This window comes from Acomys minous (genome assembly GCF_964271855.1).
Source record: "Acomys minous genome assembly, chromosome: 11".
Lineage (NCBI taxonomy): Eukaryota > Metazoa > Chordata > Mammalia > Rodentia > Muridae > Acomys > Acomys minous.
Window position 1 is genome coordinate 67,020,760 of NC_140492.1, and position 17,587 is coordinate 67,038,346.

Genomic DNA, 17,587 nt, shown 5'->3' on the forward strand with positions numbered 1-17,587 from the left:
CTCTCCCCCTCTCTCTCTCCTGTTGCCTTCTTTGCTAGTTTTTTCCGTTCTCTAGCTCTCCCTTTCCCCCCTCCCACAGGAAGCTCCTTTAGTTGAGCTGCCTCTTTGAATGCACACCCGGGGAGCGCCCAGGGAGGGAAAGGATGCTGGGGGTGGGTTAGTTTAATTCTCAGCTGGGGAGATTACTGCTCTGCAGGGATCCGGTTCTAGTTCGGTTCTTCTTGCTGGTCCATTCTCTGGCGGTTGTCTGCAGAGAACTTTGTCGGAGAATGGCTTTGAGATCTTGGGCAAAGAAGGGCTTGTTCTGGGAGCCCCAGTTTCCTTCATGGTGAATCCTGACGTTGTAAAGATAAGGTGTGATGACGAGTGGGAAAGGCTGAGTGGTTTGTAAAGCACGCGAGCTGAATGCTGGTGGAGCTTCCGTATCTGCACTGTCTGGAGGGAGGCGGCCGGCAGCTTGAACATTAGCCCCCACCCCGGAGGAGTTGTGGGACCCGCTGAGACCAGTTGGCTGACAGAGAAGTGAATCCTTAGAGAGGTGTGACTCCATAGGGCAGGGAGCGTTGTATGCATGTACTTTGTTGAGGGAGACAGGCTTAAAGTAAGAAGAAGCCCTTGGCCAGCCTGACAGTGGACATAGAAAGGCTGCCTTCCTTTGTTTGCTTCGGGTCGGTCCTCATCTGGAGTGAGTCATTGCCACTTGTCATGGTGAAATGGCAAATCTGGACTTCCTGTGGTTCCAAAAGTCTGTGACTGGAAATCCACAAGTGAGCTGGTGGTGGAAGCCTAGCCTGAATATTCCAGAAGGCTTTGTGGATCACTTCCATGGGGAAGGAAGCAATAGAAAGTTAGTGTTTTTTTTTTTTAAGAAGTTGGTATTTATTTTTTTAAAAAGCAGGAGAAAGTTAGTATTTATTTTTAAAAGTTAGTATTCATTTTTTAAAAAAGACAGTAATCAGACTTGGGTGAGGACCAAATGAAAGCTTTTTACTCTGAATTAGGAGGGACTCAGGAAGAAATAGATTCTTTTGTCTTTTTGTCTTTTTCTGTCCTCTCTCTTCCCCCATTTCCTACCCCAGCCCTGCTCTCTCACATGCGCGTATTAACCTTGAGGCTGATGAGAGTCAGTGACTGGCACTTGGTGCCACAGAGAAATGTCTGAGTGTTTGGTTACAGACTCAAGGCAACCTCACATTTTAGAGTGCTCCTTTGGAGCAGCGTGGAGCAGGACAAAGTTTGCAGGGTAGAAGGAGCTTAAAACTGACATTCCCCCACTTCGGGGTGCTGCCGTCCTGCCTGCTCTGCAGCACGTAGGCTGACTTGGAAAGAGGGCAGGAATCTGAGCCAGAAGACCTAGGGCCAGTCAACTGTCAACTATCTACGTGGCCCAACATGACCTCACTGGCTTTAGGCCCCTTTACCCGGAAAACAGCTTTGAAAGGGCTGCGCTGTTAACTGAGAGGACAGAGTCCCACTATATTATTGTCCTGCTTTGCAGCCCCTAAAGGAAAAGTCTTGCACCTATGCTTTTGTTTTGTTTTTGTTTTTCGAGACAGCATTTCTCTGTGTTAGCCTTGGCCATCCTGGACTCGATTTGTAGACCAGGCTGACCTGGAACTGACAGCGATCTGCCTGCCTCTGCCTCCTCAGGTGCTGGGATTGAAGGTGTGCACCACCATGCTGGCTGCACCTACGCTTTAAAAAAAAAATTTTTTTAAGAGTAACCAACGTGGCGAATTACATGTTTCATTAACCCCCTTGAAGGCTCCCTGGCCAGTTCTCAGATTGACTACACAGTTAAATCTTTCACTAGCCAGGAGAAGGTCAAACTTGGAAGCTCTGGTCAGTCCTCTGTCTAGTTTTAGACCTGGAAACAGAGGGGAGGGGACACTTTGAAAAGGAGGGCAAAGATACTCAAGGAATGCATAAACACGGCGTCTCGGGTTTTATTCGTAGAGTTGTATTCAGTCTGAAGCGCTCCAGAGAATCAGGAAACACTGCCTGGCTGTTTGTCCTGGACAAGTCATTTGAACCCTGAGTCTCAGTTTCATCACCAGTGAAATAAGGATAAAGATATTGGCCCTATCAACCTTGTGGAATCATTCGAAGACTTGAAAGATTATATTTTTAGCAAAGGCTTGAATAGCTTCCAGTGTTTTTAGGTCCCTGAAGAATCATTATCATTAATATTGAAAGACCTACTTATTTTTTTTCCATAAACTCAAATGGCCTTTTGATGTGTGTGTATAACACACACATACACACACACACACACACACACACACACACACACACACACACACAAACACACACACACATACTTACCCTGGGAAAGGAAATATATGTACACAGGTGTCGGTAATTAATGTATGCAATGGTATCCCTTATCCATAAGGATAAGACACTGTTACCAAAAGTGCCTGTTGTTTCTATAAGAACAGAGCTGGAATATGCTTGCTGGCTTGTAGGAAAACCGCACCAGCTGGCAGGCTGCGGCTATCAAAGCAAAGCTAACTACGTGTGTCCTAAATTAAGACTGGAGTGGACAGTCTTGCGCGCATTTACTCAATCTCTGTTTTGCTCTCTTCTTTTCAGTTTTAAAGCAAAAGTTTGGACTGTGAAAGCAAGGCATTGGGTGAGTAAATCAAGTTATATGCTCTAAGATTTGTAGATGAATTATTTCTGTTGAATTTTAACCATGCAAGCGTGTGTGTGTGTGTGTGTGTGTGTGTGTGTGTGTGTGTGTGTGTGTGAAGTCTGCCACCTCTCACTTGAAAAAAAGGATAATAAATTCTGTCTGGATAGATCTCAGCCTTCCGACCCTACTCTAACTGGCTTAATGCCGTTGTAAGGTATTATTCATTCATTCCCTTGTTTATTCTTAGCTCAGGCTAACCTGGTTGCCCACACTGCCAGCATTATGCTAGTGCTAAGTACTCAAATTATTGAACCGAACAACTCACAATCGCAGAACATGGGAGGAATAATGAAATAGCATCCTGGTAAAAATAGCTGAGCTTTTTTTTTTCTTCTTATAAAGAACCTATTACGGTCTAGGCACATATTTCTAATTTTAAAAACCACATAGGTATTGCTGTTCCTCTTTTTGGAAAACTAAACCCCAGAAACAGTAACAGCATAGTCCAAGTAACAGAGCTGGTGAAAAGGCAAAGCGAGCTGGGTGACTCTCCAGGAGTGGTTTTCTCCATTGCAACATACTCACGGCCTCTCAATGCTTGGCAGAGCCTTTAGTACGCGGAAAAACACAAACAGTCCTTCCCTTCCCCTTTCCCCTAAAGAGCTTCCTACCCTAGCTTTTATTCTTCCCAGTTGACTGCTAGGAAAAGTAATGTCCAGAGATGGGCTGTGAATTGTCCACTAGTTACCCGAGTTGCATTCAATACCTCAGCGGGTTAAGCCATCTGCTTGGGACTCCTGGTGACTCCAGGTTCCCAAGGACTAATAGGAGTTTCAACTTCTGTTCAGGTGAACACATCATGGCCTCCCCGGCTGACAGCTGTATCCAGTTCACCCGCCACGCGAGTGATGTGCTTCTCAACCTTAATCGTCTCCGCAGTCGGGACATCTTGACTGATGTTGTCATCGTGGTGAGCCGTGAACAGTTCAGAGCCCATAAGACAGTGCTCATGGCCTGTAGGTGAGTAGTAGTAGTAGGAGGAGGAGTCGTCTTGGGGTGAAGGGTGACCCACATAAAAGGAGGGTGTTGAGATTGGAAGCCGGCGAGATGAATACGTAGGCCCATCTCTGCCTGAGATGACCTTCCCTTAGTCTCCAGATCTCAGTACATGGCTTTGTGTTATGGACTCTTGGGAAACAATTGAACAAATACACCTTTGGAAGAGCGTTTCTGTTCCAACGGCATAGTGGGTAAAGGAATCATACTCCCCAGGACAAGGTGTGTCTGAGGCTAGCAGAGAGTACCTTAAGTTAATCACATGAGGATGAAAATCAAAAGAGAGCTTCTAAATAGTGTGGCCAAGCTTGAAAGCCATTGACCCTCTGTGCCACAACTGTACTTTATTATTTTTTTAAATGTATATTTTTTTGTTTTTTGAGATATGGTTTCTCTATATTTATCCCTGGCTGTCCTGAAACTCTTTCTCTATAGACCAGGCTAGCCTTGAACTCACAAAGGTCTGCCAGCATCTGCCACCCAAGTGCTGGGATTAAAGTTGTGCTCCACTACTGCCCTAGAAAAATTAAAATTTTTTGAAACAAGGTTTAATATAGACTAAGCTGTCATTGAACACATTACCTAGCTAAGGGTGGCCTTGAAATTCTGATTCTCTCACCCCAAGTGCTGGGAATTGTAGGTATGAGCCACCATGTCCTGATTATTGTACTTAATTTATATTATAACTGTATTTCTGTGGTTTAAGCACAGAGTGAGTAAGCCAGCTAATTCTTTATATTTTCCCACATTTCAAGTTTTCTGGACCATATTGTATCAAGTCATTTCTAAGGTCTTCCTATTATCTGTCTGTTGAAGATGCCACTGTGTCTTCATTTTGTAAATAACTATAGCTAGGCACAGGTCTGTGCAGTAATGCAGAGAATTTAGCCAATGTCTAAAAACAGCACTTAAAAAAATAGTGTGAAGGGCTGGTGAGATGGCTCAATGGGTAAAGGCACCTGCCACCAAGTCCGATGACCTAAGTTCAACGTCAAGACCCACATGATGGAAGGAGAGTATTCTCACGAGTTGTTCTCTGCTCTCCACTCTCATGCCATAGCGTGTGTATACACACACACACACACACACACACACACACACACATACTAAAATATGAAAGAACAGTAGTTTATAGAGATATAAAATAATTGCTAGTGTTTAGTATTTACTGTGTGCCAAGCGTCAGTCTACACCCCTAAATATTTTCATTCGTGCCGTAACCCTATTAAGCACATACACGAATATCACTTGCTTAGCAGTTAGGGAAATCAAGGCACAAAGAAGTCAAGGATATCAGCCACAGTTAAAGAGCTACTTACCAAGGAAGGCCTGGTTCACTTCTGGCAGCCTACCCAGACTGAGTAGACTTCAGATGACAGTCTAGTCTAGAATTTTAGTTTTAACTGGCTAGACAACATGAGCCAAAGGCATGGCTTGGGATTAGACTTGAATCTTCTAGGAATAATTGACCTTCTGGTAATCTTTGGGCTTCGAGCAAGGCAGTAGAGTATAAATATGGATATATCTTCGTCACCCATTCCCAACTCGCTTGCTCCTCATGTATCAGCCGTTAAAAAATAAATAAATAAATAAAGCTATTGTGATAAAGCGAAGGAGATACGCGTGCCAAACACATGAAGTAAAAATAGCTGCTGTGGGTGAGTGTTAAGTTAGACAAAAGGAAAGCAGTGCAGTGGCTCCAACAGTATCCCCCATCCTTGGCTATCTCAGTTTCCCCATTTGTAAATGTGGAACATGGGGGTACACATCTTAAAGGATTAGGGAGAATCGTAGGCTGATGTAAATGTGCAAAATGTGTAAGGAATTCCTGGGACAGACTAAGCTTTCCACAAGTAAGTGCCATGGAGCTGTGGGATCTGGACTGTGGAAAGACGAGACACTCAGATGCTTTGCGGCCACTCCAGCGCCACCTCTACTTGTTTGTTTGTTTGTTTGTTTGTTTTACAGCGGCCTGTTCTACAGCATCTTCACTGACCAGTTGAAATGCAACCTTAGTGTAATCAATCTGGATCCTGAGATCAACCCCGAGGGGTTTTGCATCCTCTTGGACTTCATGTACACATCAAGGCTCAACCTGCGGGAGGGCAACATCATGGCTGTGATGGCCACAGCCATGTACCTGCAGATGGAACATGTGGTGGACACATGCAGGAAGTTCATCAAAGCCAGGTGAGCCACTGCCTAGGTAAACGCTCTGGGTCCAGAAAGGCTGGGTCCACCTCAGAAGTCACGCGCGCTGGGGGTAGCGTCCACGATGCACGATTCCTCGATTTCTACAATCACTGCACGTTTGTGCTCTTTGCTCATGTACTCTTGGCATATGTCATGCCTTACAGCAGATCAGATGTGTATGCCCTGTGTACCCCCCAAATCACCCACCTCCACCCGATTTTCTTTTAGTCTCTTGCTTCCCACTCACCCTTGCAAGGCCCCAGACTGGAAGTCATTTTTTTTTTCTGACTTCCCCGCCTTGTCTGTGTTTGGCAGGCAGCATTTTGCATTTCCTCCTGACCTCCCTTCCCTTAGCGTTTGTCTGCACGTGCTAGTTCGTCTTTAGACTTCTACTATAACTATTTATACATGGGCCTTAGTTTCCTACCAAGGCACAGTTTACGGAGCCGAGTTATTCTTCATCTAGATGGTCACACCCCCATGTGGGAGGACACTTAAGGAACAGAATTGAGCTCACTGGCTCTGACCCTCACCTGAAGGGTAGGAGACATGACCATTATCAGAAGGCAAGCATCCTGAGAGTCAAAGTGAAGATCCTTGGTAAATGGGGCAATTACTTGAGGCTTCACTTCTTCAGAACCACTTGACCCGGCAGGTTTTGTTTTTTTTTTTTTTGGATAGCTGCCTCTCCTTCCTTAACAGAAGAAGGGATTTCTAGTCTGTGTTTGACAACTTCCAGGGACCTCACGATCTCAGAGCCGTACCATCTACCTCAGGGAGTTGGAAAGTCCCTCTTTTTTTTTTTTTTTTACTTTATTAATTTATTCTTGTTACATCTCAATGGTTATCCCATCCCTTGTATCCTCCCATTCTTCCCTCCCTCCCATTTCCCCCTTATTCCCCTTCCCTATGACCGTTCCTGAGGGGGATTACCTCCCCCTGTATATGTTCATAGGGTATCAAGTCCCTCTTTACAGCCCCTCTTGAGTGAGCTGGCTCCGTTAACCCTCACTTTCTGATTCTAGCTCTGTTAGTGGAGACCGTGTGGAGCTGTCCTACTTTTTCTTTTTTTTTCACCCACATAAGTCCCTTTAAGTACTTGCAGCCAATGTTTTTGTCTCCAGCGGGTGATAATGGCGGCGAGTTCATTGTGGGCTTCATTTGGGAGCGCTTTACACAGGCCAGGCCTTGCGCTCTGAACGGTTAAGCAGCTTGCTTCAGGTCAGAGCTGGGTTTACAAATCAGGCCAGGTTGCTCCAGAGCCAAGGCTTCTGCACTGGCCGCTGCCTACTCTCCCTCACCAAACTCTGTGTGAATCTCTTGAACATATGGGGCAGGTGTTACATGGTACACTATAGTACCAACGCTACGCATTCTTCCCTCTCTTTTTCCATGTGTATAATAAAACAGCCTGCTTTTCCTTGCAGGATTTTTTTTTTCACGTGCAAAATGAGATAAGGGCTTTAAAAGCTTTACGTAGTCCATATAATTCTACATCATCAGAAAACTTGACAGTTCCCAAGACTGTGAGTGTGAGGCGTGCGCACATTTATAAGACTGTGCCAGGCATAGATTATACGAGTAGCTCATCTTCCTCAGTTCCCCAAACTACAGCCCAGATAGCTAGACTTCTGGGTCTAAGTGCCCTATAATTGTGTTTCCCTACTCCAGAGCCACATCTCCCATGTCTAGCTGACTCAAGCACAGATGTGCTTATGTAACAGTGTCACTGCAAGGTCATCTGCTTAACAGTTCTAATTTTGGGTCTTTTTTTTTTTTCCTGTTTTGTTTTTTAATCCCCCACAGTGAAGCAGAAATTGTCCCTGCACTTAAGCCTCCTCGTGAAGAGTTCCTGAACAGCCGGATGCTGATGCCCCATGACATCATGCCTTATCGAGGCCGTGAGGTTGTGGAGAGCAATCTGCCACTAAGAAATAATCCTGGGTGTGAAAGCAGAGCGTTTGCCCCTAGCCTGTACAGTGGCCTGTCAACACCACCAGCCTCATACCCTATGTATAGCCATCTTCCCCTCAGCAGCTTCCTCTTCTCTGATGAGGAGCTACGAGATGCCCCCCGCATGCCTGTGGCCAACCCTTTTCCCAAGGAGCGGGTTCTCCCCTGTGACGGTGCCAGGCCAATCCCCAGTGAGTACAGCAGGCCAGCCATGGAAGCGTCCCCCAGCTTGTGCCACAGCAACATCTACTCGCCCAAGGAGGCAGTCCCAGAGGATGCCCGGAGTGACATGCACTACAGTGTGGCTGAGGGCCCCAAGCCTGCTGCCCCTTCTGTCCGGAATGTCCCATACTTCTCCTGTGACAAAGCCAGCAAAGAAGAAGAGAGACCTTCCTCAGAGGATGAAATCGCCCTGCATTTCGAGCCCCCCAATGCACCCTTGAACCGGAAGGGTCTGGTTAGTCCCCAGAGTCCCCAGAAATCCGACTGCCAGCCCAACTCACCCACGGAGTCCTGCAGCAGCAAGAACGCCTGCATCCTTCAGGCCTCTGGCTCCCCTCCAGCCAAGAGCCCCACTGACCCAAAAGCCTGTAACTGGAAGAAATATAAGTTCATTGTGCTCAACAGCCTCAATCAGAATGCCAAACCAGAGGGCTCTGAGCAGGCCGAACTGGGTCGCCTCTCCCCTCGAGCCTACCCTGCCCCGCCTGCCTGCCAGCCACCTATGGAGCCTGCGAACCTTGATCTCCAGTCACCAACCAAGCTCAGTGCCAGTGGGGAGGACTCTACCATCCCCCAAGCCAGCCGGCTCAATAACATTGTGAACAGGTGATTTCAGAAGCCCTGTGGGTCTAAGGTCAGGGGCTTCCCGAGCACAGTTCTGGGGTGTCATAGCCTCTGATGGATGCAGAATGCAGGGCTATTTTGTTTTCTGTCTGAAATGCTTTGGGGGTGTGCTGGTGGGGTTAGTACCAGAGTGAGTTAGCCTGAGTCAGAAGGCATAGTACGGCTGAAGTTGTATTTTTCTTTCATTTTGTTTTGTTTCTCATAGCAAGAGCGAGCGTTCCCTTGTGTGGGAGAAAAGCATTCCACAAATCCCAAAGGCACTTCCTGTGGTCTTGAAGGAGCAGGGAACCCCTCTTTTAGCCTGAGAGAGGCTGTGGGCTACAGGCCCGAGGAGAAGCAACCAGGCCTGGAAGTGGAAGTTGGCAGCTCACTTGTTGACTTCTGCCAGTAGCAGGCCCTGAGCCTCAGAGGTGCAGAAGGCAATTCTAGCCTGTGGGCTTGCCTGAGCCTACAGAAAGAGGTCAGCGTGGACATCACGTGGACCGCTCTTCCCACATGGGTGCTGAGGCTCCTTTTTTTCTGTCCACAGGTCCCTCACAGGCTCCCCCCGAAGCAGCAGCGAGGGCCACTCACCGCTCTATATGCACCCCCCGAAGTGCACATCCTGTGGCTCTCAGTCCCCACAGCATACAGAGATGTGCCTCCACACCGCGGGCCCCACGTTCCCCGAAGAAATGGGAGAAACCCAGTCAGAGTATTCGGATTCGAGCTGTGGTGAGCTCCTTTCTCCTCCTCCCTCTCACTGCCTAGTAGACGGGAGGGCCCCCTCAGCTCCCCCAAGATTTGGGTTTCCTTTTTATTTATGCTGCTGTCTCTGGGACATGACCCAAGTTAGAAGTACTCGCCATCACCAGCAATATAGCCCTCCCTCCCCTCTGCCTCCCAGGAACCCGGCTGATGCAAGCAAGCCATCAGGTGTAGGTGTTAAACTAGGGTTAACTGCAGTGGCTAAGGAGTCTTCAGTTTTGCCTCAGCACAGTGAGTGCCCTGCAGAGCTGCTGGAGCCCCCTGAGCTTTTCCCAGCCTGTCTGTGGCAAAACTACTGTACTGACCTGGGTCCACAAAAGCATTTCCTGGTAGGCTGCAGATTACCTGTGGATGCACATCTGGCTTTAGGCATCGTGTGTCTTTCATGGGCCTTTAGTTGAGTCTTAGCATGGTTGGAGGTATTTAGAGCATGTTTGCTGACTTAAGCTAGTTGAACTAAATTATTAAATTAAGATGTCCATATAGTCAGTATCGGCTCCATCAGGTTTTAACCTGGTAAAAAAAAAAAAGTCTCACTCTCCCCAGGAAATACCTAATCAGGGTTAAATTGCAGTGATATACCATTCTCAAATGATGATGGCAAAAATGAAGACGTTGCTTACAGTGAGCAGCTTAGCAGTTAAAGAGTCACAGATCAGAGGGAGAATGGGGACTCTGCCTGCCAGTCCCCAGGTCCAGTTCCTGTCACCGATTCCCCCCCCTTTTTATTTTTTTATTTTTTTATTTTTTAATAACCATATCCTTTGGTGTCCCAGTATTACAGATGGGTTTTGAAGACATAAGACCAAATAGGTACAGAGATAGTCACGGAGGCTTCACCACTTAGGCAATTAAAAGATAATTGGATTAGATCTGTGTCTCATGTCCCCATAATTTGTTGTCCTTTTTTTTTTTTTTTTCAGTCTAATGTGTCCCTGTGAGTAGGCAGGACAAGGATTATCTCCTTTTACTTTTGGAGACAAGGTACAGAGGCTTAGAGAGGTCTAGCCCCAGGGCTGCTGGGTAGGACTAGAAGTTGAACTTTGAACTGATAAGAAAACACCTCTCAAAGCTCCCGAAGGAGAAAAGCTAAGTTGCCCTCATATTGGTGAGGCCATATGACAGCCTCTGGAGCAAAATGTCTCTCGACCTTAAGATTCAGTTTGTCTCCCGTCTCTCTCATCCATGAATGAGACTCCAAATGCTAAGAAAAATAAAAGTCCCACTGGTCCTATGGGTTCCCGTTAAGTGTCTGGTGAGGAGCCTGGGGTCCAGTGAGACACTGGCATAGTTCTGGAGGAGGGATGCTTTTGAGCTCTACCCTGCCTCCTCATGCTGACATGGTCCCACTCCACGCTCTGCAGAGAATGGGGCCTTCTTCTGCAATGAATGTGATTGCCGTTTCTCTGAGGAGGCCTCGCTCAAGAGGCACACGCTGCAGACGCACAGTGACAAACCGTACAAGTGTGACCGCTGCCAGGCTTCCTTCCGCTACAAAGGCAACCTCGCCAGCCACAAGACCGTCCACACGGGTATGGCCTTGTCTCATCCTGAGAGCTTCAGTTAGGGGTTACAGACAGGGGCTCTTAGGACAAGTCTGGGGACCTGGTCGGAGTGAGGCAGGAAGCAGGCCCCAACCCTGGCTTCAACCAGGGCAGTGGGGTTCTCAACCTGTGGGTCAGGGGTCATGACCCCTTTGTGGCGGTTGTAACCCCTTCGTGGGGGCCTCAAATAACAACACCTTTCACAGGGGGCACATATCAGATATCCTGCATATCAGATATTCACCTTATGGTTCATAACAGTAGCAAATTTTACAGTTATGAAGTAGCAATGACTATAATTTTATGCTTGGGGGTCACCACAACATGAGAAACTTTTTAAAGGGTCTCGGTGTTAGGAAGGTTGAGAGCCACTGAGCTAGTGGACTAACCCTGTCTTGTCTCTCCCACTCTTTTTATTCCTTGTGTTTCCTCTGTGATTTTTGTCCTGTTTCTCTGCCTTTGCTGAGGTTAGAAGTTTTAATCCCCCTGGTTGAGTGAAGAGATAAAAAGCAAAATAGGTTGGGTTTGGGTAAAGCCAGCTAAAAATAAAACCCTCCTGACGTCCCTCCCTCACGGACTTACCACGCCACTTGTATTCTTTTTCCTGGGACACTTCTTGCAACCTCGTTGTTGTGGGCATTAACTAGCTCTCAGACCTTTCCGTGGCCCCATTATCCCTAAAACTTTCCATGGTGGAAGGCTCAGGCGTGGATTGGTTTCCTCTGCCAGGCCCCTGCTCAGCCCCACACCCCGCCTTCCTTGCAGATGGAATACAGCTGTAGTTGCCACAAGCGGAAAAGTATGTTCTGAGAGAGAAACTAGAGCAGTCAGATTGTATCTCCCTGGTGACTGAGTGGATGGATTATTGCCTCGGTCTGACCAAGGGAAGAGCCAGAAGAGTCTTCCCAGAGTGTCTAAATCGGCCTTGCCTAGTCAGAGAGGGAAACTGAGGCCCAGAGAAGGGCGGCAGCTTACTCAAACCCTACAGATGACCCTAATGACAACAGTGTTTCTGCGGGTCAGGATTCCTGAAACCTCCCCGACTATGTATGTCCAGCTTCCATGTCACCATGCCCAACTGCTTGTTTCTTGGCCTTGTCCCCCTGCTGGGTGTGATGGTGTGAGTGACAGGGCCCTGTGTCAGTGGTTCTCAACCTTCGGGTTGTGACCCCTTGTGGGCATTGAATGACCTTTTCAGAGGGGTCATTTAAGAGCATCAGAAAACAGAGATTTGTATTACAATTCATAACTGTAGCCAAATTAGTTATGAAGTAGCAATGAAAATAATTTGGGGGCGGGGGGAATGTCACCACAACAGGAAGAACCATATTTAAAGGGCCGAGGTGTTAGGAAGATTGCTAAGCTCTGCCCTAAATTCCCTCTCTGACCTCTCTGTAGAGAAGGGAATAAGTGGCCTCAGATGGGAGTAGTTGCCTTGAGGTTAAGGGTCAGCGTTGACCTCTATTTAATGTGACTCCTTTTTCCATTTGTCTCGGCAATAGGTGAGAAACCCTATCGCTGCAACATCTGTGGAGCGCAGTTCAATCGGCCAGCCAACCTGAAGACGCACACTCGAATTCACTCTGGAGAAAAGCCCTACAAATGTGAAACCTGTGGGGCCAGGTTTGTGCAGGTGAGCAGGGTAGCTTGGAGAAGGGACCCTGTGCAGGTGAGGACGTGGTCATAGGCAGGCAGTGCCACCTGGCCTGGCTGGCTGCACCCCTCACGCCATGCTTCTTCTTCAGGTGGCCCACCTGCGTGCCCACGTGCTCATTCACACCGGAGAGAAACCGTACCCCTGTGAGATCTGCGGCACCCGCTTCCGGCACCTGCAGACTCTAAAAAGCCACCTGCGCATCCACACAGGAGAGAAACCTTACCATGTATGTAAACCCTGGGGCTCCTGGCTGACTGGGGAGGCAGGGATACGTATGGAGCAAGTAACCAGGAGAGCTGTTCATGCCAACCTCTAGTGTGCAGTGGACTAACGGTCGGGAGGTCTAGATCTGGGCCCGATTGTCCAAGTCCCCCTCTTCAATGATCCCAGGTCTCAGTGTGTTCATTTGAAATGGAGGAGGCATTGGTCTGGGTGATGTAGGCCTTAGGAAAGGAGACATAGAATTGGATCATTCATTCGTTCCACAGATACTTGCTGAAAGTCTCCAGCATCCCGCTACACTAGATGTGTATGGAAGAGTATCTAAGGTGTTAAAGGGGAGCTTAGACATAAGAGAAATATGACAAAAACCCCCACCAAAACCAGAACCAAAAACAAACATAGAAAACCCCGTTTTAAGAAAGAAAAGGCTAGGACTGGAAGGTGGTCCACAAGTTAGTAGCACTTGCTGCTGTTTTGGAAGATGTGGGTTCAGTATCCAGCACTCAAATTGGGTCGTTCACAACCACCTTTAAATCCAGTTCAGGGGATACATCGCCCCCTTCTGGTCTCTCCAGGTCCCTGCAAGCATGTGGTGCAGATACAGATAACCTATGCCTACATGCATGTGGTGCAGGTACAGATAACCTATGCCTACATGTGAATAAAAACACATTCCAAAGACAGAGCATTTACCCGCGTGCGTAGTGCAGCACTAAGAATAAGCTGTTGGAATGGGTCGTGTCCCAGAGCAAAGTGTCAGCATGCCGCAGCCTGCTGGCAAAGCTCTGAATGTTTCGTAAGCTAAAACTGTGATGCTGTAAATTGGGTGATGTAAATAAATTGTAATTGGAGCACAGCCACACTGATACTTTTACGTATTATATGGGCCTGCTGTGAAGCATCAATGGCACCATTTCTGGTGCTGCCGGGCAGAAGAACTAATCAATGATTCACTCACACCCAGCTGTTAAGTATCCAAGTGTAGCAATTTTCATTCCCTTGCTTTTAAGGCTTTGAATGAAAATCTCTCTACCTGTTTTTTTGTTTTGTTTTGTTTTGTCTTGCAAATTAGTTATTTTCACCCTCAGGGTCTTACTTTCCTCATCTGTACATTGATTTGGAAAATAGTGCCTACTTCATAAAAGTGGCTATATTTAGGGAACTAATTCATTTGGTGCTTTGAGGCATACGAGCACATAGCTGTGTCACAAACCGCTAAGATTTCAGTCACGGAGGCAGTTGGCCCAATCCCTTACAGGAGGGGAAACCCAAAGTCTTGATAGATGATACGGCCACAGTGGGTGGCACAGGTGCGAGTCATCTGAAAAAGCATCTCCCAGCCTCAAGGCTCTCCATGAATTTAGGCTAGTTCGTTCATACGTGCTCCTGCGGTCAGCATGACTTCACAGTTTTTTAAGGATGCATTCTGCTAGGTTATAGGGAGCCTATATTTTTTGGATGAGACATACTCATCGCCTTTAAAGTATTAGTCACCTGATAAGGACATTAATACACCCGGACAATTTCAGGGCAAGGCTGCAAACCTGAGAGCTGAGAAAAGATGGATCGCCCTATCTTAGGTTCGGAAATGTGTCATTAATTAGGGGAGTTAGCATCTGAACTTATCTTTTGCATGAGACTTGTACTCATGCAGTTAATTCGGGGAAGGACATCTCAAGCCTGAGGGAATATATGAGTGGCAGGAAAGCCTGAGACATTTGCACAGTGTCTCCTTAAACTCCAGTGGAAGCCAAGATTCCGACTACTTCTGAGCAGGAGGGGTTGCCCCCACCTGTCCATCACAGAGACCGCTCTCTTCTGGGTTTTTGAGTTGATGATGGCTAACCCTCTGCTTCTGTTGTCCCTCCAGTGTGAGAAGTGTAATCTGCATTTTCGTCACAAAAGCCAACTGCGACTTCATTTGCGCCAGAAGCATGGCGCCATCACCAATACCAAGGTGCAATACCGTGTGTCGGCCGCCGACCTGCCTCCGGAGCTCCCCAAAGCCTGCTGAAGCATGGAGTGTTGACTCTCTTCCTCTCCGGCCCTTTCTCAGAATCTACCCAAAGGATGCTGTAACCCTTGACAAAGGTCATCCCATGATGTAGTGCCTCTCTCATCCACTAGTGCAAATCATAGTTGGGGGTGGGGTGGGGGTGGGGTTCGCGGGACGGGGAGCCAAGGCAGCTCTCCTCCCCACACTGCCATAAAACATTAAGAAAATACTATTGCTTCTTCTCCTATATGTAAGGCAAACCATGTCAGCAAACAGCAAAAAATCGTTTTCTGTATCAGTGTAGGGGAGAATGCAAAAGTTCTGACTTGACCGGTTGCAACATGAGCAATGTAAATGTTCTGTGGGAACAGAGATCTCTTTTGTATGAAAATGTGTATTGTTTTAAAAGACAAGACTTCAGTATGTTGTCAAAGAGAGGGCTTTAATTTTTTTAACCAAAGGTGAAGGAATATATGGCAGAGTTGTAAATATATAAATATATATATATAATATAAATATATAAACCTAAAAAGATATATTGAAAATATAAAACTGCGTTAAAGGCTCGATTTTGTATCTGCAGGCAGACACGGATCTGAGAATCTTTATTGAGAAAGAGCACTTAAGAGACTATTTTAAGTATTGCGTCTGTATAAGTAAGAAAATATTTTGTCTAAAATGCCTCAGTGTATTTGTATTTTTTTGCAAGTGAAGGTTTACAATTTACAAAGTGTGTATTAAAAACAAAAAGAACAAAAAAAAGCTGCAGAAGGAGAAATGTATACTTTTGTTCTAGTTTTCAGTTTGTATATACCTGTAACGTGTCCTCACGGTGCCTTTTTTCACGGATGTTTTCAATGACGGATGAGCGTGCGCCATCCCTTTTTTTGAAGCGTAGGCAGACACAGGGACTTGAAGTTGTCACTAACTAAACTCTCTTTGGGAATGTTTGGCTCCTCCCACATTCTGCGTCATGCTTGTTATTATAATTACTCCGGAGACAGGGTTTGGCTGTGTCTAAACTGCATTATTGCGTTGTAAAATATAGCTGTATAAATATAAGAATAAAACATTGAAAAGTCAAGCTAGCTTTTTTTTTTTTCTGAGGCTCTGTTTTTACACGGAGACCCTAGTGGGGCCAGCCTCCTTGTCCCAGTGGGAAATGTCCTAGGAGGCAGAGGGGCTGCCAGCCAGGGAGGTGTTGGAAAGGAACATTGCTTGAGGCCACACTGAGGTTTGTTCGCAGTACTTTCTGCCTGTGTTGGTCCTGGACATCCGCATCAGCTGCAGACCCCAGACACGGGGCCTGAAGGTCAAGCAGAAGAGCTAAGTGGACCCTTCCCCAGCTCTGAGCTCTTCTCTTAGTAACTCCAGTCCTTGCTCTTTAGACGCAAACATGGCTCTTCCAACTCTGGGCCTCAGTGGATGATTCTTTTTTTTTCTAAAGTAAGAAGTCCCATTTTGGCCCTGGCTTCATCAACAAGTTTTTGTTACTTGGCTACATGGGGCAGGTCAAAAGCATCGGGCTTAAGCCAAGCCCTTCTCAGCATCAGTCCGTTCGGTGTCTCCTGGGTGACGCAGACACCATTTTTGCTGCAGGGTCTCTGCCCTAGCCTATCCAAGGGAAGAGAGGATTAATGAGACCATTTCTGAATCCATGACTCAGATGTCAGTTCGCAGTGGCCTGCTTTGGCACCCATTTGTGTTTTACCTCAGGAAACCCTAAGGACCAAGTATGATTGACAGGTTCTCAGACCTGGGAAGACAAGTGTGGTTCTGGGAATGGTCCCCAAAGAGAAAGCTTGCATCCCCTTCCTGTTCCTGGGTGGCAGTGGGGAGGGGACATGTACCAACCGGTCGGCTCTTGGCAGTGGCTTTGCAACAGTCTCTGAGCACGTGTCGGGAAGCGAGGGGAGCTGACCACCCAAAGCCCCAGAGAGAGCTTCAGAAAGTTATGCCACTCTGTGCCAACCGTACGGCCTTGCAGCTCAGGTTTCCTTTGAAAATGACTTTAAAGGACTTGCCAGCTCAAGGCCTCAACTCACCCTGTTCTTTGAAAAGGGAGAAAATGATCCCTTCGCTCCCATAGAAACCTGGCAGAAGAACTTACAGAACACACAGCTTCAGGAATGACAATTCACAGGCCTGAGGGAGGCTGGCCCCAGGCTCCTTTTGCTCCCGAGAGTCTGTTTTTGTATCATTACTATTTATGAGGGAGACTAAGAAGCAGACAGGGAGGGTGGTGTTCCGACAAAAAGGAGATCAAAGACTGAGCTACTGCAGCCAGCTGATGATTAATACGTAAAAAGAGAGCATCTCTAAACAGAGTTATTAAGAGGACAGCAAAGGGGAGAGAGAACTTTATTACAAAGGCATGGAATGATTGCATTTTCACACACACACACACATACACACACACACACATACACGCACACACACATACACACATACACACACATACACATACACACATACACACACACATACACACACATACACATACACACATACACTCACATACACACACACACATACACATACACACATACACACACATACACATATTCACATACACACACATACACACACATACACATACACACATACACACACACATACACATATACACATATACACACACGCACACACACATATACACATACACATACACACACACATGGTGTCCCCAAAACCAGAATATGCTTAAAATTCTCCACATGATAACAGTTTTTAGG

At 46.9% G+C, this 17,587-nt stretch overlaps 1 protein-coding gene across 5 annotated transcripts in view; it reads left to right on the forward strand.

Moving 5' to 3' along the window:
* The window catches only part of BCL6 (BCL6 transcription repressor), a 51,042-nt gene extending 35,106 nt beyond the window's left edge, over positions 1-15,936 (forward strand). For 4 of the 5 annotated variants that reach the window (XM_084800927.1, XM_084800928.1, XM_084800924.1 and 1 more), the window contains 9 exons: positions 2,596-2,635; positions 3,487-3,658; positions 5,663-5,884; positions 7,694-8,668; positions 9,216-9,400; positions 10,798-10,965; positions 12,480-12,610; positions 12,723-12,860; positions 14,727-15,936. In XM_084800927.1, the coding sequence (XP_084657053.1) occupies positions 3,498-3,658; positions 5,663-5,884; positions 7,694-8,668; positions 9,216-9,400; positions 10,798-10,965; positions 12,480-12,610; positions 12,723-12,860; positions 14,727-14,870 (2,124 nt within the window). In that variant the 5' untranslated portion in view covers positions 2,596-2,635; positions 3,487-3,497 and the 3' untranslated portion in view covers positions 14,871-15,936. Of the gene's footprint in view, positions 1-1,751; positions 1,843-2,595; positions 2,636-3,486; positions 3,659-5,662; positions 5,885-7,693; positions 8,669-9,215; positions 9,401-10,797; positions 10,966-12,479; positions 12,611-12,722; positions 12,861-14,726 lie in introns of those variants that run through there. The other variant, XM_084800926.1, reaches the window with a different exon arrangement.
* Positions 15,937-17,587: the final 1,651 nt, after the last annotated feature.